This window comes from Bathycoccus prasinos (assembly GCF_002220235.1).
Source record: "Bathycoccus prasinos genomic : Chromosome_17".
In the NCBI taxonomy this organism is placed as follows: domain Eukaryota; kingdom Viridiplantae; phylum Chlorophyta; class Mamiellophyceae; order Mamiellales; family Bathycoccaceae; genus Bathycoccus; species Bathycoccus prasinos.
This window is the reverse complement of record NC_023992.1, coordinates 60,426-87,658: the sequence shown is the minus strand read 5'-3', so window position 1 is coordinate 87,658 and position 27,233 is coordinate 60,426. Positions and strand designations below refer to the sequence as shown.

At 48.0% G+C, this 27,233-nt stretch overlaps 12 protein-coding genes across 12 annotated transcripts; 7 read left to right on the top strand and 5 right to left on the bottom strand.

Annotated features, from left to right (window-relative positions):
• Positions 1-165: 165 nt before the first annotated feature.
• Bathy17g00380 (putative cytoplasmic protein) lies at positions 166-1,854 on the top strand (the record flags this gene model as incomplete). Its single annotated transcript, XM_007508219.1, has 1 exon — positions 166-1,854. The coding sequence occupies one exon, from the start codon at positions 166-168 to the stop codon at positions 1,852-1,854; it is 1,689 nt and encodes a 562-aa protein (XP_007508281.1).
• Positions 1,855-2,041: 187 nt separating this feature from the next.
• Bathy17g00370 (predicted protein) lies at positions 2,042-3,154 on the bottom strand (the record flags this gene model as incomplete). The annotated part of the gene is made up of 1 exon (XM_007508211.1): positions 2,042-3,154. The coding sequence occupies one exon, from the start codon at positions 3,152-3,154 to the stop codon at positions 2,042-2,044; it is 1,113 nt and encodes a 370-aa protein (XP_007508273.1).
• Positions 3,155-3,613: 459 nt separating this feature from the next.
• Positions 3,614-4,736, top strand: Bathy17g00360 (the record flags this gene model as incomplete). Its single annotated transcript, XM_007508234.1, has 2 exons — positions 3,614-3,724; positions 4,212-4,736. 2 exons carry the CDS (start codon positions 3,614-3,616, stop codon positions 4,734-4,736), a joined length of 636 nt encoding a protein of 211 aa, XP_007508296.1.
• A 501-nt stretch (positions 4,737-5,237) lies between these two features.
• Positions 5,238-5,984, bottom strand: Bathy17g00350 (predicted protein; the record flags this gene model as incomplete). Its single annotated transcript, XM_007508195.1, has 1 exon — positions 5,238-5,984. One exon carries the CDS (start codon positions 5,982-5,984, stop codon positions 5,238-5,240), a length of 747 nt encoding a protein of 248 aa, XP_007508257.1.
• An 83-nt stretch (positions 5,985-6,067) lies between these two features.
• On the top strand, positions 6,068-8,920 carry Bathy17g00340 (glycosyl transferase family 29 protein / sialyltransferase family protein; the record flags this gene model as incomplete). Its single annotated transcript, XM_007508196.1, has 1 exon — positions 6,068-8,920. One exon carries the CDS (start codon positions 6,068-6,070, stop codon positions 8,918-8,920), a length of 2,853 nt encoding a protein of 950 aa, XP_007508258.1.
• A 69-nt stretch (positions 8,921-8,989) lies between these two features.
• Positions 8,990-10,555, bottom strand: Bathy17g00330 (GPI-anchored wall transfer protein 1; the record flags this gene model as incomplete). Its single annotated transcript, XM_007508242.1, has 1 exon — positions 8,990-10,555. The coding sequence occupies one exon, from the start codon at positions 10,553-10,555 to the stop codon at positions 8,990-8,992; it is 1,566 nt and encodes a 521-aa protein (XP_007508304.1).
• Positions 10,556-11,042: 487 nt separating this feature from the next.
• Bathy17g00320 (nodule inception protein) lies at positions 11,043-14,738 on the top strand (the record flags this gene model as incomplete). Its single annotated transcript, XM_007508270.1, has 1 exon — positions 11,043-14,738. One exon carries the CDS (start codon positions 11,043-11,045, stop codon positions 14,736-14,738), a length of 3,696 nt encoding a protein of 1,231 aa, XP_007508332.1.
• A 347-nt stretch (positions 14,739-15,085) lies between these two features.
• Bathy17g00310 (predicted protein) lies at positions 15,086-15,496 on the bottom strand (the record flags this gene model as incomplete). The annotated part of the gene is made up of 1 exon (XM_007508364.1): positions 15,086-15,496. The coding sequence occupies one exon, from the start codon at positions 15,494-15,496 to the stop codon at positions 15,086-15,088; it is 411 nt and encodes a 136-aa protein (XP_007508426.1).
• A 395-nt stretch (positions 15,497-15,891) lies between these two features.
• Bathy17g00300 (40S ribosomal protein S5) lies at positions 15,892-16,924 on the top strand (the record flags this gene model as incomplete). Its single annotated transcript, XM_007508410.1, has 2 exons — positions 15,892-15,993; positions 16,397-16,924. 2 exons carry the CDS (start codon positions 15,892-15,894, stop codon positions 16,922-16,924), a joined length of 630 nt encoding a protein of 209 aa, XP_007508472.1.
• Positions 16,925-17,248: 324 nt separating this feature from the next.
• On the top strand, positions 17,249-19,177 carry Bathy17g00290 (eukaryotic translation initiation factor 2A; the record flags this gene model as incomplete). The annotated part of the gene is made up of 1 exon (XM_007508381.1): positions 17,249-19,177. One exon carries the CDS (start codon positions 17,249-17,251, stop codon positions 19,175-19,177), a length of 1,929 nt encoding a protein of 642 aa, XP_007508443.1.
• A 293-nt stretch (positions 19,178-19,470) lies between these two features.
• Positions 19,471-21,876, bottom strand: Bathy17g00280 (predicted protein; the record flags this gene model as incomplete). The annotated part of the gene is made up of 1 exon (XM_007508337.1): positions 19,471-21,876. One exon carries the CDS (start codon positions 21,874-21,876, stop codon positions 19,471-19,473), a length of 2,406 nt encoding a protein of 801 aa, XP_007508399.1.
• A 741-nt stretch (positions 21,877-22,617) lies between these two features.
• Positions 22,618-26,679, top strand: Bathy17g00270 (predicted protein; the record flags this gene model as incomplete). The annotated part of the gene is made up of 1 exon (XM_007508312.1): positions 22,618-26,679. One exon carries the CDS (start codon positions 22,618-22,620, stop codon positions 26,677-26,679), a length of 4,062 nt encoding a protein of 1,353 aa, XP_007508374.1.
• Between the last annotated feature and the right edge of the window lie 554 nt (positions 26,680-27,233).

The window sequence follows — 27,233 nt, the reverse complement described above, 5'->3', positions numbered from 1 at the left end:
CGGCAGAGGCCACGCGTCGAAGTCGTTTCTGGTCTCGTTCTTCGCGTTCTGCTTTTCATTTTCGTCTTTTGATGGTGTGATTATATTATATATATATATGTGTGTAGAAAGAGAGAGAAAAGAGAGAAGAGAGAAGAGAATTTGACTGTCGTTTTCTGTCCAAAAATGAAGACCAAAAATTTAGACCAAAAACAGCTGCACTTTTTTCAAGGCAAAAAGAGGATTACACACAGCAGTAGAGTATTATATATCTACTTATTATCACTATACAAAAATCAAATACTAATGGGAGAAAACAAAAACGCGATGCCGATTTTACGGAAACGGCAACTGAAAAGAAGACTTTTATGCTGTGCAGTCTTGTTTTTGATTTTGGGAGCGCACGTGTGGAAAAATCGATTGCGTGATGAAGATTCTTTTAACGACGACGATGATGATGATGATGATGGATTGATGAGAAAAAATGCGAACGAGGACGGGAGGAAGAAGAGTTTACGAAGCAGAGGAAGAGGAGATGATGATATAGATGATACAGATGATGATATAGATGATGATGATGATAACGATGATGATGTGACGAATAATAATAATAAAGTGGAACGACTCCACACGAACACGAGAGTTCCAGAGTTTGCCTTTGGAGGCCAATGGGGAGCAACCAGAAACCAAGCGAAACTAAACGAGCGCACGTCGCCGACGTTCGGGTGCCACGCGACGACGTCCATGCACATCAAAAATCCAGACACGGATAAACTGGAAGTTCTCGTCGCGTGGTTCGGCGGTTCCTACGAAGGCGCCGAGGACGTCGGCATTTGGACGGCGAGGAGAGACGAAGAGACCGGGATGTGGACGAAACCAAAGTTAGCCGCGAAGAAGTTTAGAAATAAACCGTACGAAGGGAAGAACTTGAAACATAACTCGCCGTATAACAAGCCAGAGCCGGAACGGAAAGGAGGCGAGCCGCATTGGAATCCGGTTTTGTTTTGCGCCGGCGCCGGCGAATCGGACGGGGACGGGGCGAGTTTAGGATCGTGCGAGAAGGAAATCGTCTTGTATTTTAAGCTCGGGTGGAAGATTTGGTTCTGGGAGACGTGGGAGGTGAGGTCGCGAGACGGTGGGAACACCTGGTCCGAGCCGAAAGAGACGGTGAAAAACGATAAAGGAGGGAGAGGACCGGTGAAGAATAAACCAATCGTGTTATCGGACGGGACGTGGCTCGCGCCGGCGTCGTTGGAAGGGCCAATGCCCGGCCAAAAAAGGAAACAATGGCGCGCGTTTGCGGATATTTCTATCGATTTAGGTAAAACGTGGAAACCGAGCTCGATTATTTTACCGAGCGAGAACGGGTACGGGAACATTCAGCCGACGGTGTGGGAGAGCGAGCCCGGGCACGCGCACATGCTTCTCAGATCCTCTCGAGGTCGAAAAGGGATGTGGATTTGGCGTTCAGATTCTAAAGACGGCGGGAAGACGTGGACGCAAAGTAGAAAAACAAAGTTACCGAACAACAACTCCGGTTTAGACGTCGCGTATTTACCGAAATCGAAAGTGCTCGTGTTGGCGTACAACCACGTCATGAACGTCGACTCGCGATCGCCGATTCGATTAGCCATATCCAAAGATAACGGCGAAAACTGGGAGTTACAAGTGGAATTAGATAACGAGAAAGGGTCGGTGCATAACGCCGGTCACGAGTACTCGTACCCGTCGTGCGTCCCTTGGCCGGCGAAGGAGTACGGCGAGGAAGGCGTTTCGGTGACGTACACGTGGCACAGAAGACGCGTGGCGTTCTTCTCGGCGAGTTTGCGGGAACTTTTGAAAATGGCCAAGCCGAACGACCAATTAACGATTTAGTGAGTGGTGATGTTTAGTTGTTATGATTAAAATCTGCAAAAACGCGCTATGTGTCTGTAGTTTTCGCACCGCGGGTATTAATCGGTGGTGGTTTTATAACTGTTACATTTTTCGCATTTTACTTTTTACAATTATATACATTAAGCGGCACACAGACTAAGACACAAGCGCGGGTTCTTTAAAAAACTTAGTGCGGCGAAGGAAAGTTTTCGCTAGTACTACTACTCGAAGAGCTCGTCGTCGCCGCTCTTTTACCGTTACTTCCTTCTGTCGGTTCGTAATCGTCGTTGTACGTCAACAAGTTATCGTAGTAATCTACCGTTTTCTCGTTCGTCGTGGAATACGCAAACTTGACGATGCTTCTTTCTCCTTTAGTAATCGGCGTGACTCGATGCACGACGGAATCCGCTTGAACAATCAACACCGAATTCGGTTCCGATCGAATCCCTCGTCTCCTTCCGGTGTCCACATCTTTCCACTCCGTTCTCGAATCCGAGCTGTTGTGAATTGTACACACAATCTCAAACTGCGGCTCGGTATACAACGCCACGTCTCGATGCCAATCCATGCTCCCGCCAAACGGATATATCCTATACTCCACCGGCACATCCGACGGTTTCAACGCGTTTCGCTTGTTCGCATCTAACTTCTCTTCATCCGACAAAACCAACTCTCTCAACTTCTCCGCTGCGAATTCCGAGCAGCACATTTGATGCACCACGTCTTCCTCCGGCACCATCACGCCTAACCGAGAGTTTGCGCACACTCTTTTTTCTTCCTTCAAATGTTTCCTCAAATCGTCGCACGCTCGCGCAATCTTCTCAAAATCTTCTTTTTCGAAGAAATTCCGAACGTATAAGAATCCACCGGCGAGTTCGAACGCGGAGGACTGGGAGGAGGAGGAGGATTTATTACTATTCTTAATCACGCTATTCCTAATAATCGTGCTACTTAATTCTTCTTCTTGGGACGAATTGTTGTTCATGTTATTACTCGTATTCGCTGCTCGACTCCTCCGCCGTCTCCCTCTCGTCGACTCGATCGTCGTCGTCGTCGAAAAAAAGAAGCTCTTCTTCTTCTTCTCGTCGTCGTTGTTTTCATCGAAAAACTCGTCCTCTGAATCGTCCTCCTCGTTCGTGTTGTTTGAATGCGCGGATGATGATGCATCCGCTGAAATCTTTGTCAACGGATGATGATTGGTGCTTCTTTTGCTCCTCCTCCTCCTTCTTCCACCGAACGACTTTGACGCCTTCGAAAAGGAAAGCACCAAAAGCGAATAGGAGGAGAGAGAGGAGGCCATGATTTTCTCGCGTTTTGTTCTCTTCTCTCTTTTGTCCTCTCTTTTCGTGTTGTTGTTTTTGTTGTTGTTTGAAGAGAGATCTCTCTTTTATGACGAAGTTTTCCTCCTCCGTTGTGTGATTTTCTCTGAAGAGGAAAAAAAAAGACTCGCGAGTCTGATGCATTTTTTCTCTTGAAGCTTCTCTTCTGTTTTTTTTTAACAAGCAAGCTTGTTGTGTTTTTGGGGTCTCTTTCATTCCTGAACGTCATTGTTGTTCAACACTCAACACACACACACACACCTTATATATATATATATATATATAATAACGAAAAATATGGCATCGTTTCGTGTGAGTAAATAGTATCTATCTCGCGTTTACGCGGAAAGAGAAGAGAGAAGACGTTCGCGTCTCTCTTTTCTCTCTCTCTCTTTCGATTCGTTTTTTCTTTTCGTTTTAGCGCGTTTTTGGACGACGAAATGAAGAGAGGAGGGAACAAAAAATTTCGTCGTGCCTCGAAAAGTACCGCGAAAGAGGACGACGACGAGGATGAATATCGCGTCGTTTTTCATAGGAAAAGGAAGGAGACTGTCTCAAAGAGAGGAATGTGATGCTCATTTCGCGTCTGCGAACGTCGCAAAGAGCACGCAACGTTGCGTTTTCGACGACGATGATGTGCTTTTTATTCCTCTCCCGTTGAAGACCTTTCTTTCCTCTCTGTTGTGAGCACAAAAAGGGGGAAAAATTGAGAGAGAAAGGACATTAGTAAACGCGAAAAAAAACCTTCACGCGAAGGCGCGACACCTGTGGGTGTCGCGCTTTCGCGCGAAGAACTTTGAAACGATTCTCTCTTCGGCTTTGTGATGAAAGCCGCAACAAAAGCGCGCGGTTATATGTGTTTTAGGCCGACGAAACTTGAAAATTTCTTCCGTCAGAGAGGAAAAAGTCCTAAAACGTGGTTCTCCTCTCGAAGGTGTCTCAAAAGTCTGTGTTTTTGAGAGATTACGGCGCGTATTTTTTCTTTCTGTTATAACTGACCTTTACAATCCTCTCCTCATTTTCTTCATACATTAACAGTACCATCAATATCAAATCGTAGGTCGACGCGTCCCGACGGAGCAAGAACCAACGCCGCAGGTGTACCGCATGAAGCTTTGGGCCTTGGACGCGACGAGAGCGCGCTCGAAGTTTTGGTACTTTCTCTCGCGATTGCGAAAAGTGAAGAAAGCGAACGGTCAAATCATCGCGTGCAACGAGATTTTTGAGAAGGACGACACGACGGTGAAGAACTACGGGGTTTGGATTCGTTACCAGTCCCGAGTTGGGTTTCACAACGCGTACAAGGAGTACAGAGAGACGACTATGAACGCGGCAGTGGATGCGCTCTACACGGAGATGGCCTCGAGACATAGAGTCCGCTCTCACGCGTTGCAAATTATCAAAATCGCAGAAGTCGCGAACGAGGATGTGAGAAGAGAGAACACGAGACAGTTCTTGGCCGACGACGTCTCTTTCCCGGTTGTCCGAAAGACGCTCAGACACGACTCCAAGTCTCAAAAGACTACGTTCAAATACCAACGCCCGAACTTTGCCATCCTCTAAGAAAATTTTGTTTTGGATACGACTGTATGTGGTGTATTAGATATTACGTACAGATGATTGAAAAGAAAAGAAAAGAAAAGAGAGGATAAAGAGAGAGAGCGAAAGAGTATTTGAATTGTTTGAGAGATTGAGAGCGTGAAAAGAGAGAGTGTATTTATGGGATTCAACAAGGGAGAGAGAGAGAGAGAGGAAAATATATTAATTTAGAAATGCGATTAATGAGAGAGAAGAGCGAGAGAGAGAGAGAGAGAGAGAGTAAGAGGAGGAGAGGTGAGGACCAAGTGGCACTTGGTCTTTAAAATTAGACATAACATATAAAAAAGCAGAGGGCGCGTTTATAAAAAAACACACACTGAGGAGGCTTTGGTTTCATCCCGAAGACTAGTTATTCACATATTATTATTAGCTTTTGTGAACACAGCGAGAGAAATCATACACAACATAAAAAAAAGAAAGAGTATTTAAATTAAATTTACAGTACGCGCGGCGCGAAGTCAGCGTCTAGTCGTCTTTCTTCAACTGATTCGAATTCGCGGCGAACGACGCCTCGGGGTTCCCCCAGTTCTCCTCGTACGTCGCCGCCACCTCCGGGTCCAAATCCAATCCGCTTTTCAAACTCTCTCTCCCCGTCGCGACGAACTTGCCTTTCGGCGGTCGTTTCCTTCCGCTCGGCGTCCATTTCACCATCCACCCGTCGTATCCTCCTTTAACGCCGAAGATTTGCTCGTACCCGAACTCTTTCTGCATCTTTTCCGCGACTTGGCACGCGATCGTTCCATCCGCACACGCCAGTAATAACTTCGCCGAGGATGGATTTATGTATTTATTTTTCAGTTTCTCCGTGAACTGTTCAATCGTATCTGTTCCGTCGTAAGGCACATTCACGGTTTGCCTCGGTGGTTTCACGATGTGTTCCTTCTCGTACATTTTCTCAGTTCTCATATCCACGAAGAGAAACTGTTGGCGTTCCATCAACAGTTTCGCCGGGTCGATATCTTTTTCAAACGATGCATCGGAGGACGACGCTCGAACGACAACGGCGTGGTTTCGAGCGAAGGCTTTCACTCTTGGTCTTCTTCTTCCTCTCGCTGTTGTTTGCGCTCCGTCGTTCAGAGAAGATACGATTGCAGATGTTTGATTACGATGTAACCGAGGCGCTTTCACGAGAGCAACGGGAGTCGCTTTATTCGCAGACGGAGCAGAGTTCGCGGAAGCGAGAGAGGATGGTTTTGCGACTGTTAAAGACATCGTTTTCATCGTCTTCTTCTTCTTTGCGTTGTTGTTGTTGTTGTTCTCCGCTTTTGAAAAGATGACATAAAAGCGTGACAAAAATGGCGCTTTTAACGCGCTTAAATCATCAACACACTCATCGAAAGAAGACTCGAAATAAGAGACTTCTTCCGAGTAAAATATGCATCTGTTTGACCTCTGTATTTATTCTCGTCGTTTTCTCGTCGTCTGAATCGTTCACGTCGTTAAAGCGCGAGCGCTTCAAAGTGTTCTCGATTTCCCGGAACGACGTGAAAGCGCTCGCAGGATTCGGAAAAGGACGCGCGTTTACGAGACAAAAGGAGGAAGAAACAAACGAAAGAGGACAAAAAAGAACGCTCGACGATGCGTCCCTCGAAAACCACGAGTACGAGCGAAAAGGAGTGGGCGTTATAGAAGAACGTTTGAAGTTTACCGACGATGACGACGACGAAGAGGACAACGACGAAGCAGACAAAGAAGAAAATACGCGAAGAAGCAAACAAAGACGAGGAAAAGAGAACATCGAGGAGAACGCTGCCAGTAATGCTGCTACTTTGAGTACTACGAGTACCGCGAACGAAAACGAAGAGAATGCCAACAACAAAGAAAAAATGTCACCACGGAAAATCGCGTTCCTCTCCATGCCGAAACAATTGTCGAAGAAACATTTATCCGCGAAAAGTCAAGCGCCGCAGACGCTTTCGGAAGCGCGAGTAAAACTGAACGAAGGATTGAGACACGTGAAGAACGAACAGAAGATGAGGAGAGAAATTACGAGGTCGATAAAGCAACACACGACGGTGGCGAAGAGAACCGCGAAGTTTGTTGGTCAGAGGAGTAGTAGTGATAGTAGTAGCGGTGGGAGTAGTAGTAGCGAGAGTAACAGCGAGAGCGAGGAGCGAAGAAACGAGGAATCAAACGAAAACGACGAAGGAGGCGAAAGGGGAGGTGAACAACAACACGCAACAACAGATGATCCGCAAAAGATGACCGAAATCGATCGCTTAGCGTGGGAAATCAACACCAAAGAGTTCACGAAGAGCAAATTCCCGTGGGCGGACCCGTTCGTTGTTTTGTGCGAACGATACTCGCGTTTTTTGCGCAACGGCGTTCGATACAAAACCGTCCCGTGGGCGAACTTGGTGGAAGATATCAACGCGAAATACGAAGCGGACGGGCAGACGATCACGTCGAACACGGAGATGCTCATGGTGACGTTCGCTATCGAACGGTTGAAAGAAATACACGACGAAGAATCGAGAGTGAGAACAAAGTTGGAAGAGATTGAGAGAAAGTTAATCGCCTCGGCGCGAGAGAGTTCGAGTAAAGCGTTGGAGAGACTTAAAGCCGATAGCGGGATGGCGGATGTAGACGACGACGACGACGGTAAAGAGAATGAAGGAGATAAAGGTGCGAAAGACCCGGCGTTATCGACTTCCAGGGGCGGGCGTCCCAACGGACGAAACAACAAGCAGTACTTAGTCGACGAGCGCGAGTTCAACGAAGAGTTTATTCCCAAAGTTCGCAAATTGGCCAAAGCGTTGCTCAAAGACGTTCAGTGGGTGCACGACGAAGACAGCGAGGAGTATAAAAACATGTACGCGACGTACGATAACTTTCACAAAAGTCACTCCTCGGGAGAGCGCATCGACGAAAAAGATATTCAAGTACCGAAAGGCGTCTCTCTCGGTGAATTCGAAAAACGATTTTTACCGGAAAACGGCCAAGCGTACCCGAGCGGGAAGAAGAAACCGTCGTGCGCGTTGGTTGGCAACTCGCGCGCGTTGTTAGCCAACGACCGTCTCGGCGAACAAATCGACGACCACGACGTCGTCATGCGCTTAAATCAAGCGCCGTCGAAACGGTTCGAGAAATACGTGGGGCATAAAACCACGCATCGTTTGTTAAACGCCAAATGGACGCAAGCGTATAAATCGAATCCGTATTTACAGACGGAGCCGAACGTGACGTTTGTGATTACGAGGACGGATTGGTTGACGTATTTAAGAGCGGCAAAGGTGATGGCGAATTTGAAACCAAACTATTTTCCGAAAAATGCCGCCTCTTCTGCGTCGTTCTCGTCGTCGGAAGAGGAGGACAACGGGGCGAGTAGTAATAACAACAACAACGCAATTGGTGGAGACACCACCGCGATGGACGAGTTCGGTGACATCGTACCCGTAGAGAATTCGAAAATGCCTTCCGACGAACAAGACGTCGACATCGCCGAACGCGTCAAACAAGGCATGCCGACCTTACGCTTACTCTCTCGTTCCGCCGTCGACGGCGCCGGCGATGTTTTGAGAGCGTTGAAACAAAACTTGGAAATCGTTCGCGGCAAAGCGTATAAAGGGAAAGCGTCGCCGTCGAGCGGTTTCCTCGGGTTTCACTTGTTGCGTCAATTTTGCGACACCTTGGACGTGTACGGCGTCGGAGATGACATCGCGTTTACCGGCGCGGCGTGGCATTACTTTGAAACGCAACACTTCCAATCTTCTAGAGAATTCGGCGCCGTGCCGCACCATTCGTTTACGTTAGAATCGGACGTGATGCAACTGTTAGACGCGACGGAACAAATTCGACATCAAAGAGTGCACGTGGATAAAGAGACGATGCAAAGGTTGGAGTTTATGAAAGGCGCGCCGATACGAGAAATCAGAGCGCCGCAGAATCTAGGACGGATTGCAAACGCGCAAGCGAAGAGAGAGCAGAATAAAAAGGCGGCTGCCTCATCGGAAAGACCCTCTTCTTCTTTCGGTGGCAGTGGCGGCTTGTCTCACGCGGAATCGTCCATGATGAAACGAGGCTACGGGAGCGCAAAGAAAAGAAGCGGCGGAAGTAAAGCGGCGGCGAGTAAAAAAGAGTCGTCGTTTACGTCGTCGAAATTGGATTCGGATTCGGAATCGGCGGATCCGCTTTCTGGTTTAGTTTAGAGTATAGATATATGTATAGATCATGTTCTTCTAGAAGCGCTACTAGTAAGATGCTACGCTCTATTATTATTAATTCGTCTTCTTCTTCTGTGCCTGTTTTGACTTCATCCTCGCTAAAACGTTGATGCACATGTGTATTAATTCCATGTGCCAACCCATCAACACGTACGCTAAGAACGCGTGCACTCGCATGATTTCGTCTTTCAAAATGAAATTGAACAAACCAGTCGTGATATTCGCGAAGAGAAAGACGAGCATTGGAGACGCGTTGGCTCTTTGCAAGATGGACGGAACGGTATGGTATTGTTCGTGTATGAACGCCATGACAACCATCGCGGAGACGTTGTACGTGCTCATCCATAAAATATACCCAAAATTGCACAGACGTCGAGACGGTTTGATGATTTTGAGAACATCGATTGAGGTGTACGACGCTATCCAAAGCATAAGCGCGAGCCACACCGCGCGACGCAAATCGCCCTCGCTCTTTTTCGTGTGCACGTATTCGCCAAAAAACCGTCCGAAAAAGTGTAACGACGTCATTCCAACGCACGAAAACGCACCCTCTCGGTTTAGCGTAACGAATGAGACGACGTCCGTATATTTCGTTGGAAACGCGCCTCGCTCTTTCGTCGGTAAAAGCAACCACGATTCGAGTTTCATCGTCGTATTTTTCGCGTCGTATACCACGTTCCTTCCGAGCAACAGTTCGACGAGAATCGCGATGCTCGACGCGACGATAAAAGTATTCCGCATTCGATATTTACCAGTAATAAAACGACCACACGCACAAACAATCGCCGTCGATAGGATATCAATCACCGCCAAACTGAAGAAAAAATTCCACATCGGTCCGTATTCCTCCTCGACGAGCTGATAGCCGCTTCTTTTCACGGAAACGTACCTCGCAAACCCGAGAATGAATGAAATCGACGCTCGTTTCATCATTCGCAGAAACACTTCTCCACTAGAAGAAGCTCCTTCTTCACCTCTACTACCATTACTACTACTACTATTAATACTACTTCTACTATTACCTCTTCTATTAACGCTTCTCTCGCTTCGCCGCCACTTCACGCAACTCGCGCTCGCCACGAACGACCCCGCGCCGACGTCCATCAACGAAACGCCGTAGTCTTTCGTCTTCCCTAACCTCCTGGGCATTTGCGAGAAATCGATGGCTAATATCGCCGAGCACGCGGATAAGAGCATCGCCGAGCGGTACAGGTTTAACCACGCCGTCGTAGAATTTGTATTCGTATTCGTATTCCTATCTTTCTTTAGAGAAGAAGAAGAAAAACCAATCCGTCGAAGGCACAAAATCGCTCCCAACGCACCGCTCAACTTTGGATGAAAAACGCATAAAATCGTCGGGAATAACACGTGCAGAAAATCTCTCCACCGATTTTGCAACGAGAGTAGTTTATCAAAGTCTTTGTCGTCTTCGTCAAAGTCTTTAATTTCTCGACGACATCGAACGCCGACTGATTCTAACACGAACAGCGTCAAGAAAAAAATCTCAAACGCGTTTCCATCTTCTTCACGACCGAAAGCGCGATTGGTCTCAGATTTCAATCTGCCGTCGTACCGAAAGAATCCTCCTATTCCTCCTCCTTCTCTTCTTCCCTCTGTCATTTTCCGCTCGTGAATAAAAAACGCGTTTATTGGAAAGCGAGAGAAGAGAGCACTTCTTAATTTGCGTATTATATAAAACAAGTACGGACTAATAAAACTGTGTGGAAAAAACCGTTCACGAGAAGCACCAGAAGGGACACCTCGAGAAAGAAAAAGAGTACGAAGGACGCACTTACGAGTACGAAGGAACAACTCGCGATAGTTTTTGTTAAGTGCTTATGTCGTACTCGAAAGTAAAGAAAAGAGTAAGGACGAAGCACTTACACCCTAAATAGTCACATTTTTTTTTGTGTTAAAACAAGCAACCGCACACGAGAAAGAATTCTTTGTTCGCTCATTAAAAACCTCCCTTTCGTTCTTCTTTCGTGCTCGCCTCAAAAGGAAGAGATTATGTTTTGATGCGCACGGGAAGAGCGGGGTACTAATTTATACAAAGAAGAGATCTGAGGACAGCAGCACACGTAAGCTTTACTTCTTCATCATAATAATGAGGCTGAAGAGCGGGAGATCGCCGAGAGAGTCGGAGACGAACAGCGATATGAATCGAGACGAGGACATCACGAATGCGTCTCGTGGAAAAACCTCAACCACATTTACGACTCACGAGAAGAAGGAAGGCACGGTTGAGGATGGTTCAGAACAACACCCTCAGTTCGCGGTCACTCTGTTAGAAAAACATCAAGAGCAACAACAACAACAACAACAACAACAAAATGATTTAACAAGTCCTCCTCCAACGAAAGGACAAGACGAGAAACCGAATGAAATGTCGCGAGCGAGAAGGAAAAAAAACGAAGCCATTGCAGTTGTTTCGGAACTGTACAGGTTACACGAAGTCGGCAAGAAAACAAACTTTCGAGTGACGCAAGAGGGGTTATACCAAACGATGGTGGAACTCGTCAATAACATCTCCGCGAGAGTGGAGAAGAGCAACATGGTACAAATGTGGGTCCCGAGGATTGCCGGGAAAAGCGTGGTGATGACGACGCACGGCGAGCTGTGCAAGATATCGGCGAAGAAGAAGACGCACGACTCGGTGTTGGCGAAGAAGTTTACCGAAAACACGACGGCGTTTTTTTTCAACTGCGAAGTGACCAACGGAGAAGGGATGTTAGGTCTGCCGGGGAGGTGTTACGTTTTGAGTCGACCGGAGTTTACGCCGTCGGTGACGTCGTATCGACCGATGGAGTACGTGAGAGTGGCGTGCGCGTACGAGTGTCGGATACACACGACGATGTGTTTGCCGGTGTTTTTAAGCGAAGAGGCGATGAAGAGCGAACGGCCGTTTACTATTTTAGAGGTGGCGTTGTGTCACATGACGGAATCCATAGGGGAGCTCTACGCCGCAACCGCGCACGAGTTTATGAAACTCGGGCTGTTTACCACCGGACACGACCGCGTCGGGCCGGAGAGGTACATGAGAAAGTTCATCGAGTCGACGGTGGAGACGTTAGCGCCCGGGCACGCGAACGCGTTGGAGTTGATGTGCGAGACGTTAAACGTTCCGTTCGCGCAATTTTGGATCGAATCGAACGGGCTCATAGTCACCGCCGGGTGTCCGTATTTCGTGAAGGAAAAAGAGTGTCAGAGTTACCGGGACATGTCGTCGCAAATATCGCTGATGATTGGCCAAGGACCGGTTGGACAGGCGCACTCGAAAGAGACCTTAATTTGGGTGGACGACGTTCAAAAAGCATCCCAGATCGAGTGGCCGTTGCATCACACGTCTATTTTACTCGGTTTGAGAGGTTTGTGCGCGTGTAAGATGCGAATCGATTGCGTCTTACCGGACGGGACGAAGAAAAAAACAGACGCGATTCTTGAAATTTTGTTAAATCCGAAACTCCAAACGTCCGCGGAGCAAATACAAACGGTGGAGGAGGTGTGGAGTTATCTACAAAGGGGCGTGAGAGTGGATAACACGAAGAATGCGCCAGATGGTGCGAGCGCGCCCGCGGTGCCTGACTCGCCGTTAGCGGCTACGGCTGGCGTGCGAGGAAACGACGAACAACCGGCGTCGATGTTGATGGAATTGCCGGATTTAACAGGAAAGAACAACAACACAGATACGACCAGAGAAGGGAAGAACAACGACGATAAAACAGGAAAAGGAAAAGGAGCGGCGCCGATGACGACGTTACAAGCCGTCGAGCACATTTCTATGGTGAACAAAGGCCCAGACGAGAAGAACAAAACATCGGCGCCGTGGGGGATCACTCTAGAGTTACTCCAAACGCAATTTTCTAAGCATTTAAAAGACGCCGCGACAGATTTAGGAGTCGGGAGTACCACTTTAAAACGAATTTGTCGTCAATACGGCATCGGGCGTTGGCCTCGACGATCGTTGAAATCGAAACAGTATAAAGCGATGAAAGAAGCCGCGAAGCAGCAAAGCTCGCAAAACAAACTGAGGAAAGCGAGGAGTAGCGGCGGACACAGTTCGGGTGGTTCTCCTCGCGACGGGGGGTCCTCGTTTAAATCGTCCGGTGGTGACAGCGATGCTGTCGCTGGTGAATCCGTTCACGGTCCAGGCGGTCGCATGAGTGGAGGAGGCTCGTTGTCGAACTTGGCGAAAACCGGCGACGGTAGTCCGTTGGGCGACGGGTTATTTACCATGGGAAGTACGGGAGGTGCGCCAATCAGAGGAAAAGAAGGCTCCGGAGGAGTGGGTGCGTTACTTGGTAGCGGAGAAGAAGGTCGTTCGCACGGTGGATTTCAGGCTTTTCGCGGCATAGCGACGCAAGGCCAATTCGATTGGGGCGACGAGGAAGAACGAGAGCGAGGCGCATCCTGGCACGCCGGAAGCGGATTCGTCTCTCACGGTCGCTTGAAAAACGCAAAAGGTCAAATCGTCGCCTCGGGTTCGCAACACGGCGGTCACACCGCGTCGCAGTTTTTCGGAGCGCAACAACACCAACAACCGCATCAGAGTATGCCCATCGCGCCCGCCATGCAACAAGGAGATTTCGGACTGGCGGCGGAAAAAGCAGAAACGAAAACACCGAATAAAAAATACAAGAAAGACGTTGCCGTTGGAACAAAAGCAGGCGCCGGAAAAGCTGCCGTGCCGTTTTCTTTCGACGATCATTTTTACGAAACCGTTCACGGCGCGCACAACTTTTCGCAACAATTGTATCCACATCAATACAACAACAACGACGATAGCGTCCACGGTTCGACGTATTCCGAATCCGCACACGGCGGTTCGCATTACAACGGAGGGTCTATGCACGGAAACCCGGGCGGGGACCATTCCGTGCACGGCACGACGGCTTTGGCGGGTATATTGAACAACACTCTCGGGGGTTTTGACGACGATTTGTTCATCGCCAACGATACGATGGAAGAGGCGGACGCGGACATGATGGCGATTTTACTCAACGAAGGCGAGAAAGTTGAGGAAGTGCCGCAACTCGTTGTGAAGTTTCGAGTTGGTGCAGATACCATTCGGTTTCGCTTGTTGCACAAATGGTCCGTACAAATGCTTCTCGATCGGATTCGAAAGCTCATCGTCTTCCCTGATTCGGCGAAATTGAAATACATGGACGACGAAGACGACATGTGCATTTTACAAAGCGAACACGACTTGGACGAGTGCATCAAGTTTACCGAGCATCGCAAGAAGGAGAGTGGAAACAGCGGGAACAATAAAAGTGCCACGAACGACCCAGTTGTCATCGGTGAGAGCAACGCTCAGAACAACGCTCGGCAGCAGCAGCAACAGCAACAACAACAGAAGCAAGAGTTATTAGCGACAGGTTTCGCCCCGAACAAACCAAACGGAGGTGAAATTACCATCTTTATCTGTTTAGCGGATGGCTCCATGCCCTCATTAAACGCCTACGAGTTGATCAAGCAAGACATTCACTCGATACCTCCGTCGTTATCTGCCTCGGTGAACGCGCGAAGAGACCAACTCACGATCAACGTCAAAGTTACGCACGACAACGACACGTGCCGATTTTTGTTGGAACCGAAAATGAATCACGTGACTCTGATGGAACACGTCTTGAAACTTTTCGGGATACAAAAAGAGACGTCGTCGTCGTCGCATTATCACCGATTGACGTATTTGGACGACAGCGAAGAGTGGATCACGTTGGCTGGTGATTTAGACTTGGACGAGTGCAGAGCTTTGTGCGGTTGCTCTCCGAGTTTGCGCATGAAGCTGTTGGATCGTTGACAACAATTATTTGCAACATAAAATATACATATTTATATACATCGAACATTTCTTTCTTCCGAACAGGAAAGAGAGAGAGAATGAGAGAGAGAGAGAGCAATGATGAAGTTTAAGATGTACATATATTTGATTAGAAAAAGAAGTCATGAGCGAGCCGTTGACTTCTTACTCTCTCCATTTGTAATAACACCTTGATAGAATTCCATAAAAAATAATAATAAATTGTGCTTCAATCACACGATTGATGGGGCAAAACGTGTTGCTATTACACGCTTCTTCTTTCTTCTTTCCGATGATGATGATGATGATGAAAATGATGATTTCGCGACGCCGAAACACCTTCAAAATCACTTATTCAATTTCACGTCTTGAAATTGTTTTTCCAGCTTTTCCTTTTCAATCTCCGCCAGCCGTTTCCTCCCAGCCTCGGTTTTCTTCAGTTCGTGCACCGTCTTCTCTTTCTCCGCGCCTTTCACCGCCACGCCTTTCGTCGTCCCTCCGTGAATGGCGTGTAAATCCGACCACTCTTCCGGTTTAAACGGCATTTTCGGATGTTTCGAGTCCCAGTGCAACTCTCCGCTTTTTATCGAAGGCGCAGCCATGCCACAGATTGGACATTTAAACTTCGCGTGTCCAGCCGCGCCGCCTTTCCGATCTGCTAACCCAGCTTTCCCTCCGCCTTTGTTCGTCAACGCCGCGTCTTGCTTTTGCTTCAACTCTTTCGCCGTGTGCTTTTTCGGCTTTGCTTTTCCCGCCATGATTTGATGTCTCTGATTGAGATGATGATGATGGAACTTTACGTCCGACGATGATTTTTTAAATCTTCTTTACTCGCGTAAAATTCCTCCACACTCTCTCTCCAGCTCTCTCTGACTCTCTCTCTCTCTCTGACTCTCTCTCCTAAACTGCATATAATAATACCTTTATGGTAGTATAACGGTAGTACTCGCAGTCACAACAACACAAACTTTACCAAAGCACCGACCCAAAACCAAAGAGAAAAAATGAGGAAAGTCCAACACTTGTGTTTTGCTTCTGTTTCGTCAAAAATCAAGGAAGTCTGAAGTCCCAGAAAATTTTTGGTTGGTTTGCTCCTTGAAAATCCTAAAAAAGCTTCACTCACAACAACGCGCATAAAATAAAGACGAACAGTATGGCTGAACTCGCCACGCAAGAGGTGAAACTCTTCGGTAAATGGTCGTTCGACGACGTCGAGGTACGTTTTAGCGAAATTCGTGCATATCTTTGTTCTCGCGTGAGTAGGAAAGTGCGAGATTTCCGATACTTTTTCCTCTCTCGAACGTTTAGGCGAGATGGAGAGAGAGGGACGAGCTTTTTTTGTGCGCCCAATTTTTCACGATGAGGCGAAGGAAAATCAGCGCGCATATCGATGAGTATGAAAACGATGCGAAGTAAAACGGGAACAGTTCAGATTCGCATCGCGCGGTGATACTCTCTCTGCATCAAAACGAAACGTCGAATCGTTTGCTTTTGTTCAGGTCTTTTGTCCTCGCGTCTTTGCGCAAAATTCATCGCGCAAGACCCTCGTCTTTTCCGGTAGCCCTGGGAGTTCTTTTCAGAGTGGTTTCCTCCTGTGTACTCACTTTACGCGCTGTTTTCTTTAAACTCTCGAACTTCTTTCTTCGAATAAACAACAGATCAACGACATCTCTTTAGAAGATTACATCGCGGTGAAACCAAAATATGCCACCTTCGTCCCGCACTCTGCCGGTCGATACGCGGCGAAACGATTTCGAAAAGCCCAGTGCCCGATTGTGGAACGCATCGTGAACTCGCTGATGATGCACGGACGCAACAACGGTAAGAAATTAATGGCGGCGAGAATTGTCAGACACGCGATGGATATCATCTTCTTATTAACGGACCAAAATCCATTACAAGTGGTTGTCGATGCCATCATCAACGCTGGACCGAGAGAAGACGCCACGCGCGTCGGCTCCGCCGGCGTCGTTCGAAGACAAGCGGTGGACATCTCCCCGTTGAGAAGAGTCAACGACGCCATTTACTTGTTGACGACGGGCGCGAGAGAAGCCGCGTTCAGAAACGTCAAGACGATGGCGGAATGCTTAGCGGATGAATTGGTGAACGCCGCGAAAGGGAGCTCGAACTCGTACGCGATTAAGAAGAAGGACGAGTTGGAAAGAGTCGCCAAGGCCAACAGATAATACTTTTTACACGCTATATATTCGCTTGTCGTCGCGCAAAAAGCCAAAGAGACTCTCGTTGAAAGAGAGAATAAGAGAGAGAGAGAATTTGAGGAGATGCATCGAGAAAAGCGATATGTAAAGTATTATACATGTGTTTATATAAATATACTGGAGGGGGGTGTCAACAAATAGCAGAGAGAGAGAGAGAGAGTGAATAAGTGAGTTTTAATACAATTAAGTAAACTAGGAATCAAGATGAAAAACGTGTCTGAAAATCTCTTCATTTCTTCACCCTTTTGCCGCACAAACAACACACTCTATATACATAAAATAGTACTAATAATGTCGGACGACGAAGCGGTGGATGCGGTGCATCGTTTACCGCACGAAATGTACGAGCGATTAGGGTCCGTTACTGGTGGTGGATTACGTTTTAACATCGTTTCGGATGCGCACAAAAACACCTCGTCGTCGTCATCCGGCGGCGACGATATAAACCCAGTCGTGGAAACGTCCGTCCAACCGCGCGCGAATCAAATCTCTTCCTCGACGACGAACAGCAGCGAAGAGTACCAGTGCATAGAGTACACTCGAGACGGTTCTTTGTTCGCATCGATCGTCACTTCATCATCATCAGCGATGTGTGAGAACGACGAGGACGAAAGTGGTGGTCAGACTACGAGTAAAACGAATAAAACGAGTAAAACGAACGTCGTACTTTTCGACGGCGAAACGAACGCGGAAGTCACGAAAATATCCGAACAATTCGTCCAAGGCGCGAGTTGCGTCGCGTTTTCAAACACCGGGAAGTTTCTCTCGATATATCGCAAAGGCGCGAACCACGCCGGAGGGACCAAGGAGAAGAACTTATCCGTCTGGGAAATACCGAGTAAAGAAAACGACGAACCGAAGAAAGTGTTCGAGTGTTTCCAGAAGACGTTCGTGAAGCAAGAGTGGCCGTATTTGCAGTTTTCGAAGGACGATAAAGTGTGCGCGAGATGCGTGACGAACGAGATTCAGTTTTACGACGCGGAGAAGTTCGAGGAGGAAAAGGAGGAGGAGGAGACGAGTAGTCTCGCGCGGTATCGGATTCCAGGGGTCGCGTTGGCGAGGTTGAGCATGAGCGAGACGAAACCGACGGTTGGGGTGTTTGTGCCGGAAAGTAAAGGAATACCCGGGTCGGTGAGGATTTACGAGGTGCCGGACGTGAAGAAGGAGAAGGGCGTGAGCGAACCGAACGCGGTGGCGAGAAAATCGTTTTTTAGAATTTCCGAGGTGGATTTGAAGTGGTCGCCGGACGGGTCGGCGTTGTTAGTGTGCGGGTATTGCGAAGTGGACGCGTCGAACAAAAACTATTACGGCGAATCCTCGCTGCACTTTTTAAAAGCGGACGGAAGTTTGGATTGTAAAGTGGACCTGAGCAAGGAAGGACCCGTGCACGACGCGCAGTGGTCGCCGACGAGCGAGAATTTCGCGGTGTGTTACGGGTTTATGCCGGCAAAATGTACCATTTTTGACGCGAAGAAGTGCGTGGCGACGTACGAGCTAGGCGCGGGGCCGCACAATACCATTCGGTGGAACCCGTTCGGCAGATTTATCATGCTCGCCGGGTTCGGCAATCTTCCCGGCGACGTCAAATTTTATCATCGCTTGTTCGACGGGAAGTTTAAGCTGATGGGAAGCTGTCGAGCGGCGTGTTCGGTAACCGCGGAGTGGTCGCCGTGCGGCAGAAGGTTGTTAACGTCCACGGTTGCGCCGAGATTGAACGTAGATAACGGATTTAAAATTTGGCGATACAACGGCGAGTTATTGGCGCACGTAGAGAGAGAAAAATTGTACGAAGCCGCGTGGCGGCCGAGGAAAGAAGGCGCGTACCCGAGTTTAGGAATTTCAAAAAACAGTAAACGCGTCGAAGGTGGATCCGCGAGCGGTTCGGTGAATGCCATTCCGGAGAAACCCGCCGCGTTTGTCCCGCCGCATTTACGAAACAAAAGTGGCGGTTCGTCGACGTCTGGAATGGGAAGCCGATCAAACTCTGGAGGCAATTTTTCCTTAGCCACGGTTTCCGCGGAGGAAGCGAGAGCGGGGAAAGTGAAAGCGGCGGTAGATAACATAGCTAAGAAACAACAACAGTCTCAACAAAAACGAGTCATTCCGGGTGCCGAGCCGGTGGTGAATGAAACGGCCGCGCAAAAGAAGAACAGGAAGAAAGCCGAGGCGCGCCGCGCGAAAAAGTTAGCCGAGGAAATGGAGGCCAAGAATAAGGTGTAAAATTTTATATCATCATTTTAGAATATCTCGCGTATATCTTTATTCCTTTCTTCTAATTGTATGTATGCAGTAGTCTCTCTTTCTCTTTCTCTTTCTCTTTCTCTTTCTCTTTCTCTTTCTCTTTCTCTTCTTCTTCTTCTTCGCTTCAAGATAGTTCAAGTCGCGCGTTCTCTTTTTCCGCTACTTACGTTCTGGTTTCTAAAATTCATTGTTATTCTGATTTACACGCGCTTTTCTCTTTCCTTCTTTCTTTCTCTCCAAATCAATCTTCATCTCAAACGCACGAAAGTGATTTACGCCAAGTACCTGAACTTCATTTTATCGTCCGGATCTCTTTCGATGTACTCTTGATCGATGGCTTTTTCAATCATTTTCTTCACTTTCTTCACTTCGGGCAAGAACAATTTCTTCAACGAGTTGACCACTTCCAGCTGTATATCTCCGTGTTTCATCGTCTTTCTCGACTTCATCACGCGGACAACCGCGGCTAAAATCGTTTGGTCTCTGTCTTGGTCGACGATTTCGTTCACTTTTTTACGATCGACTTTACTCATTTTCGGAATTTTAATTTTTCTCGCCTTGTCCGTGAAGTCGTCGTTAAAAGTGATGACGTCCAAAGCGTTGATGGTGCGTTTCTTTTCGTCCGGGTTCGCCGGCTGGTGCTTTAAAAGCTTAAACTTGGAGAACATAATTGCCGGGAGTTCCTCGCGTAAATCATCAATCCCGACGCCCATTTTCTCGCAAATTTCCTCCACTTTCAACGAATCAAACTCTCGAAAGAGCAACAAGATGGACGCTTGCAACGTCGAACAGGAAATTTCGATTGGCTTTTGCGCGAACTTGATGTTCAACGTGACGCCCGAACCGGCGCCGAAAATCCACGTCAACTTCCTAGATGCGTACGTGTTCTCGTAAAACTCTTCGTACTTTTTCACGCACTCCGTCAACTCTTCCGGTAACGTCATCGCCATCACCGTGTACGTCGGCCAAGACCCGTCTGCTAAGATGGTGACATTCATGTCCGTTTTCGGCATCGGCTCGTTGTTCTTCGCGCTTTTTTCTTTCAACCACTCCACGTATTTCGGGTTGTTTTCTTTCGCCATTTGAATATCGCTCACCATGGATTCCATCTTCATCGTAAACTGCGCGCCGTTGCATTGTTTCAGTTTCGATAAGAGAGATCTTTCCAAATCTTCGCTCGCCGATTGATCTTGCAACAAACGCGTGGCGAGTTTTTGTTTGGCGATTTCGGCGAACAAGTCCTTGTCCGAGATGTACGCGAGAAGCTTGACGATTTTCTCCAAGTGATCTTCGATGACTTCGTCCGTTAACTTTTCTTTCCCACCTTTCTTCAAAACCGAATGGCAAAAGTTCGCGAGTAACTCCGCGATGGTCACTTCGCCGATGCTCTTGTTGCAGAAGCGTTCAAACGCGTCTTTGAACGCGCGTTGGAAAACCACGTCGTCGTTGAAACACTCGGAAACGAACGCGATGTACTTGTCGTGACACTTGATGATGTCTTGAACGAACGACTGTTCGACCGTAGACGGCAACGCTTGTTGCTTCCCGCTTACCGTGCCTTCCTCGTTGATGCTTTGCGTCGCCATCTCGACGAGTTCCAAGCCTCGCTCCGTGACGTGATCTTTGAACGCCTTGGCGATCGGATCGACGCCGTTTGGAATGCGCGTGAACAAGCGAAACAATCTCGCCAAATCCTCTTTTCGGTCGTTGTTTAACAACCACGAAACGCCGCTGCCTTCCTTCTCCAGAAGCTTCGTTTCGTGTTCGGCTAAAATTTCGTGCTCGATTTTCGACATGAGTTTCGGCTCCGTCGACGGGTGCAAATAATGCTGCACTCGATCTTTTTCCATGTCCAAACACCCTTCCGCTAAAACCAAATAGTTCGGGCACGACTCTTCTTCTATCCAAACTGCGGCTTGTCTCTTGTAATGCGCCGCGGTGACGTTTAACATCGGCGTCTCAAAATCCAACTCGTACGCTTGCAACGGCTCGCTATTCGGATCCGAACCCATTTGGACGAAAATAGACACGATGGATTTCACCAACGCGCGGTCGATTTGTTCGCCTTCTCTCTCCTTATCGATCAACGTCAACGTCGCGTCTTTCATCGCCCCGGCTAACGTTTTGTACACTCTGTCCCGAAAGCACGTCATCCCGACGTCTTTTAAACTCGCGTACGAGTGTCTGGCGATGTAATACCGATCCAAATAGTTGAAGAAGCGCGACATCCATCGAACCATGATGTCGTGATTTTTCCACCTCAAGTCCAACTCTCTCAGTAAAAACTCCCCGGACCTCGATTTCAGCGCCGGTATGCACACGCTGTCGATGTACTCCTCGAACACTTCCTTGTATTTTTTATACAGCGCTTCCGAGTAGTCGTGCGGCGGTTTTTGCGTGCACATGTCGTAACACGTCGTGTAATGAATCATAAACTCTTGCGCGTTGATTTCTTCGACCACATTCCCGTTGTTCTCTCCGTTGTTCTCGTTGTTCTTCGAGGACGGGTTGTCTAACAAATTTTTCAGCTTTTGGATGCCGGTCTGTTGTTTAGAGAGAGAGAGAGAGAGAGAGAGAGAGGTGAGTAAACGTGTCAAACACATTTCAAAATCCGTTCCGAGAGAAGAGAGATCTCCGTTTTTTCCGATCTCATTTTGTTGTTGTTGTTGTTGCTGCATCTTCTTCGTAAACACACAGACACACAAAAGAAAGAAAAAGAGAGAGAGAGAGAGAGAAACGAACGAACGAACGCGGTATAAAAAAAAAGAGTAGTAAAAAGTAGGACGCGTACCTGTATTTTCTCCCACCCGGTCTTCAGATGGACCACTTCCTTGTTCGCGAGAGGCATTTGATTTTTCTTCTTTTCTTCTTCTTCTTCTGTTTTTTCTCTGAAGAATTTTTTAAAAAAGCTGTTCTTTCGTTTGTTTTTTTTTTCGTTTGTTTTTCTCTTTTCTCTCTCTCATTTTCAAGTCTTCTTTCGTGTGAGGAGCTTTTTTGTTGTCTTGTGTCTGTGCTTTTTTTTTCATCGAGAGAGAGAGAGAGAAAAGAGGTGAAATTTCTCTCTCTTTTTCTCTCTCTCTTCAAGAAACACTTTTTTTTTAAGAGCAAAAATCAGACACAACAAGCAACAACAACAACAACAACAACAACAACGACAACAACAACAACAACAGTTATAAAATATTTATATCGTCATTTAGTAATATCATCGTTTATTAAACGACAAAGAAGAGAAAAGAAAGAAGAAGAAAAAGGAGGAGAGAGCATAAAACAGAGAGAGGCGTTGTTTCTTTCCCTCCGATTCTTCTTCTTTGTCTTCGTCCAACGACTTGAACGCTTCGCGCGCGCTTCGTTTGAGAGAGACGAATTCGAGTAAAAAATTACGCCGCTCCTTTTACGAGACGAAGAGACCGACGAAGATGACGACGACTTTGAAAGGTTTTGATCGTCCTCATCCTCCTCTGCGAGAAGAAGAAGATGATGAAGAAGAATGTGAACAAGTTCACGCGAGTCGTGCGGTGTTAGGCGTGACAGAGGAAGAGCCGACGATTCAAACGACGTCGCGAAACGAATTCCTTTCAGAAGAAGGAAAAGAAGAAAAAAGAGATATTTTTCTCGAAAATACAACCGAAGAAGCGACGAGTACTCCTCCAAAGAAGAAGAACAAGGAAGAAGAAGAAGTTGAAGAAGTTAAAGAAGAAGAGCACAGAACACATGTAAATCCGATTCTTCTTCTTCGCGATGATGATTGGTTAGGCGCGCCGGACGCGATTGCATCGTCGCCAGAGACAGAGACGAAGACGCGAGGAGGAGTCGCCGAAACCAAGCCGGCGCGGATGGAAACGGAAGAAGAAGAAGAGAAGAAGAAGAAGAACGATGATGATGGGAGTGATGATGCGAGTAAAAAACGGAAATTAGAAGAAATAGAAAACGAGGAAGAAGAAGAAGAAGACGTTCTGATCGAGACGAACCACCGACGCGTTTTCTTGAGCGACGCGGGACCGGAACTGGTTCACCTGAAAGAAAACGACGTCGGGTACGAGTGGCTTTGTGCGGATATCTGGGTCCGAACGAAAGTTTGGCACGCGACGACGACGAACGAGAAGCGAAGAGCGTTGGAATTTCGAAGGTTAGACGAAAAGGGGGAGACGGTGCCGTTTCCGTCGTGCTCGAGGACGGGGGAGTACGAACACGGGACGTCGGCGGCGTCGTTGCGATCGAACAACGCGGTATATCGATTCATCGAGAGGAATAAAGAGGCGTACGAGAAAGGCAGAATGGTCGGACAGATAGTCAAGCGAAGGATTGCGAAAAAAAGCGACGGTGAGCACGAACGAGGAGTCGCTTTCGCGGATCCGAAAGATTTAGAAGAGATGGGGAGAAAAGGGAAGAAGAAAAAGATGATGATGAAAGAGAAGGAACCGGCGGCAGCGAAAACCGAGAAGCGAACGACAAAGTCGACGACGGCAAAATCAAACGAGAAAAATAGCAAAGAAGAGAAGGACGTCGCAAAATCATCGACGCGGTGTAGCATTCGAACAAATCACGCGACGGTTTCCACCGAAGAGGATCCTCCAGACCCGGTGAAGAAAGGAAGCATTCAGCGAGAGTTGACGCACGTGTTCGCGGATATTTGGGGCGTTCGAGTCGGAGCGGAAACCAGGAACGATATCGATTTTCTGCGCTTGGACGCGAACGGCGAGCACATGAACTTTCCAAACTGTAATCGAACGGGCGAATATCGCAAAGGCGAATCGCAATCAAAGCTGAGATCGTATAAGTCGGTACTTTTATTCATCAGGAGGAATTTAAAAGCGTACAGAAACGGCAAGATGTCGCCAAAGTCTGCGCTCATCGCATCGAAGACGGCGACGACGACGACGATAACGAAAAAGAAGACATCAGTCGGCATACAAACGACAGAGATGGACGACGAGAGTGAAGATAAAGATAAAGAGACAAAAGCCCAAAACTCGCCGTCTTTGCCACCTCATCTGCCGCCGTGGGAAGGAAGAGAACCGCCGACGGTGACCGTCATCGGCGCCGGCCCAGCTGGTTTGAGCGCGGCGAAACTGCTTCAAAACCACGGATTAAAAGTTGTCGTTTTAGAATCGCGCGATCGCGCGGGAGGGAGATGCTGGTCCTACGACATGAAAGCGCTTCCTGAACACGATTTACCCGCAATCACGATCGATCTTGGCGCGGCGTACGTTCACGGGTGTCACACGTTCAACGTGCTGTACGTCATCGCGCAAGAGAATAAGATCAAGCTCGATCAATCGAGCGGCGGATACAGCGCCGGTTGGGGCGAATACGCGCCGTGGTACGACATCACAAAAGGTGGACGCATTAAAGAACGCGATGTGAAAAACGCGTTTCGTATCGTTCGAAAAGTCGAGGAGTGTATGTTCTCAGAAGCGCGCGAAGACGCGATCAAGTCTGTTCAAGCCGCGGACGAATGGGAACGAGAGAAGAAACAAAGACGAAGTAACGGTTTATACGGCGTAAACGGCGAGCGGGCTGCAAAAAACATGAGCACGGAGACGCTTCTTTTCGTCGCTCCATCGTCCGCCAAAGAAGAAGAAGAAGAAGAAGATAAAACCAAGGCGACCGACCCGTACTCTTCGCATTCGGAAGATTTGAGATTCGCGTACGGCGAAAGTTTGTACGAAACCAAACGGCAGCATCTGCTCGAGGAGAAATCTTCCGCGCCGCCACCGCCACCGCCAACCGCGACTGACACGCTCATCCTTTCTAACGAACGCCGCGCGAATGAAATCAAAAACACCGACGAACCGATCGAAGACGCTTTCAAACGAGCGTACGAGTTGTATTTTTCCGATAAAGATATGAAATATCAAATGCCGCGAGAGGACATCATCGAGAGCGTCAAGACGATCAACTGGGGATACGTCGCGCCAACGTCGCAAGTGTCCACGAACATCGTGCGCACATTTTATCGCGAGAGAGTCCAAGCCGAAGAAACGTTAGAGGCGGATAAGAATAAAATCGTCACCAACGTCGAGGCTAAAAACGGTTGGATTTACACGACGACGAGTACGCCTCTTCGAGAAGAAGGAAACGAAAGAGAAAACGACGACGACAAAGAAGAAGAAGAAAAAGTAGTAATAGAAGAGAAAGCTCGAGACGCGCCCGAGAAGAAGAATGTGAAGAAGAAGAAGAAGAAAACGCAGAAGAATGTAAAGGAACCGAAAGTAGCGACGAGGAACGTGAAAAACAAAGACAACGGCGGAGAGGACTTGGAGTTTAAAGGATCGCTCGGCGACGGGTTAGTCGTCGGCGGGTATCGCGAGTTGTTGATTAATCGAGCGGCGGAAGGTTTAGACGTTCGTTTCGAAAAGAAAGTTCGAAAGATTCACGAAGTTGCAAATACGGAAGAGAATACGCGGCATTTGTCCACCAGCGACGGTTGTGTCCTCACTGATACCGATGCGAGTGCGAAGAAAGAGAAAGAAGCAGAAGAAGAAGACGTTGGAATGAAAATATATTCGGATGTGGTGCCATCCTCGTTTTCAAACGAGAATGCAAAAGATGTGGGTACGACGACGAAGACCGAGGACGACGACAAAAGTTTATTCTATCGAAAGAAAAAATGCGTCGTCGAAACTGAATCCGGCGAACAGTTTCAAAGCGATTTCGTCGTCTGTACCGTTCCTCTCGGCGTGTTACAACGCGACGTCATTGATTTCCATCCGTCTCTTTCCGCTAAGAAACAAAGAGCCATCCACGCCGTCGGCATGGGCACCGAAAATAAAGTTATATTGCGATTCGCGCAGAAGTTTTGGCCAAATTTTAAATACATACAGTGCAACGACTACCGATATAGGTTTCTAAATTACGAACCGTTTGGGAAGAAGGGCACGATTGTCGCGCATTGCGCGCCGCCGTACGCGCACGAGTACGAAAATCAAACCGACGAAGAGATTGTAGAAACCGTGTGTAAAGTCATGCAAACTATGTTTCGAGTGAAACCAGAGATGATGCCAAAACCAGTCGATTATCTCGTCACGCGATGGCTTCAAGATGAAAACTCATTCGGCGCGTACTCGTACATGAAAGTTGGCGCGACGTACAGCGACGTCCGCGCGTTGTCCGAACCCGAATTTGAAGCTAAAACGTTATTCTTTGCCGGCGAAGGGTGCTCGATATCCGGCGCGCAGTGCGTCCACGGCGCCGTTTTGAGTGGACAAGAGCAAGCGTGCAAAATCCTTCAACTCGGCAACGTCGACATCAATCCAGATTTGGCGTTGGGTAAACGCGTCGGCATCCCCGCCGACGCCACGCGCGAATGGATGCAATGTTCCAAGTGCTCGAAATGGAGAAAACTTCCCGAGCTCGTCTTCCCGGACGAGTTGGAAGAAAAGTGGGAGTGTTCTTATGGAGGCGTTTGGAACGAGAAGTTGGAACGGCTAGGTTGCGATGCCGCGGAAGATGAAGACGATAGCGATAGCGACTCGTAAAAGCCCGTTTTGGTGACGAGGCGGCGGCGGCGGCCTTCGTGTTTCTGTTTCTGTTTGTACTACTATTTCACAAATAACAATGAAAATTAAATATCTCGTCTTACAAAAAAAAATGACCTCATTTAAAAGCTTCACCTCCTGAGTTCATACCGGAACGCTTCTCAAGGTGGGATCTTTTCACGTCTCGCTTTTCGCGATTCTTTCTCGCCCATCTTCTCCTCCTCCTCTTTCTCGTCGTCGTCGGCGGCATCGTTGTGCGCTTTGCGTCTTTCTGCATTTTTCAAACCGCGAACGCGCATTTCTTTTTCTTCCCTGCGAGTGTTGAATTGTCGAAGCGATTCGAGTCGAATGGCTCTTCGTTGAAGTTTTTTTTTACGATGGTGGCACAGACGAATAATGAAAACGCGCGATCTCTCGCGCGCGATCTCTCGTTTTGCGCGCTTTCTTCGCGCGTCGTGTCCGTGCAGAACGCGGTGCGTGCGTCGTCCCGTTCGTTTTGAAACTGAATCCACGCGAGCGAGCGAGAAGCGCACACGAATTTCCTGGACTCACAT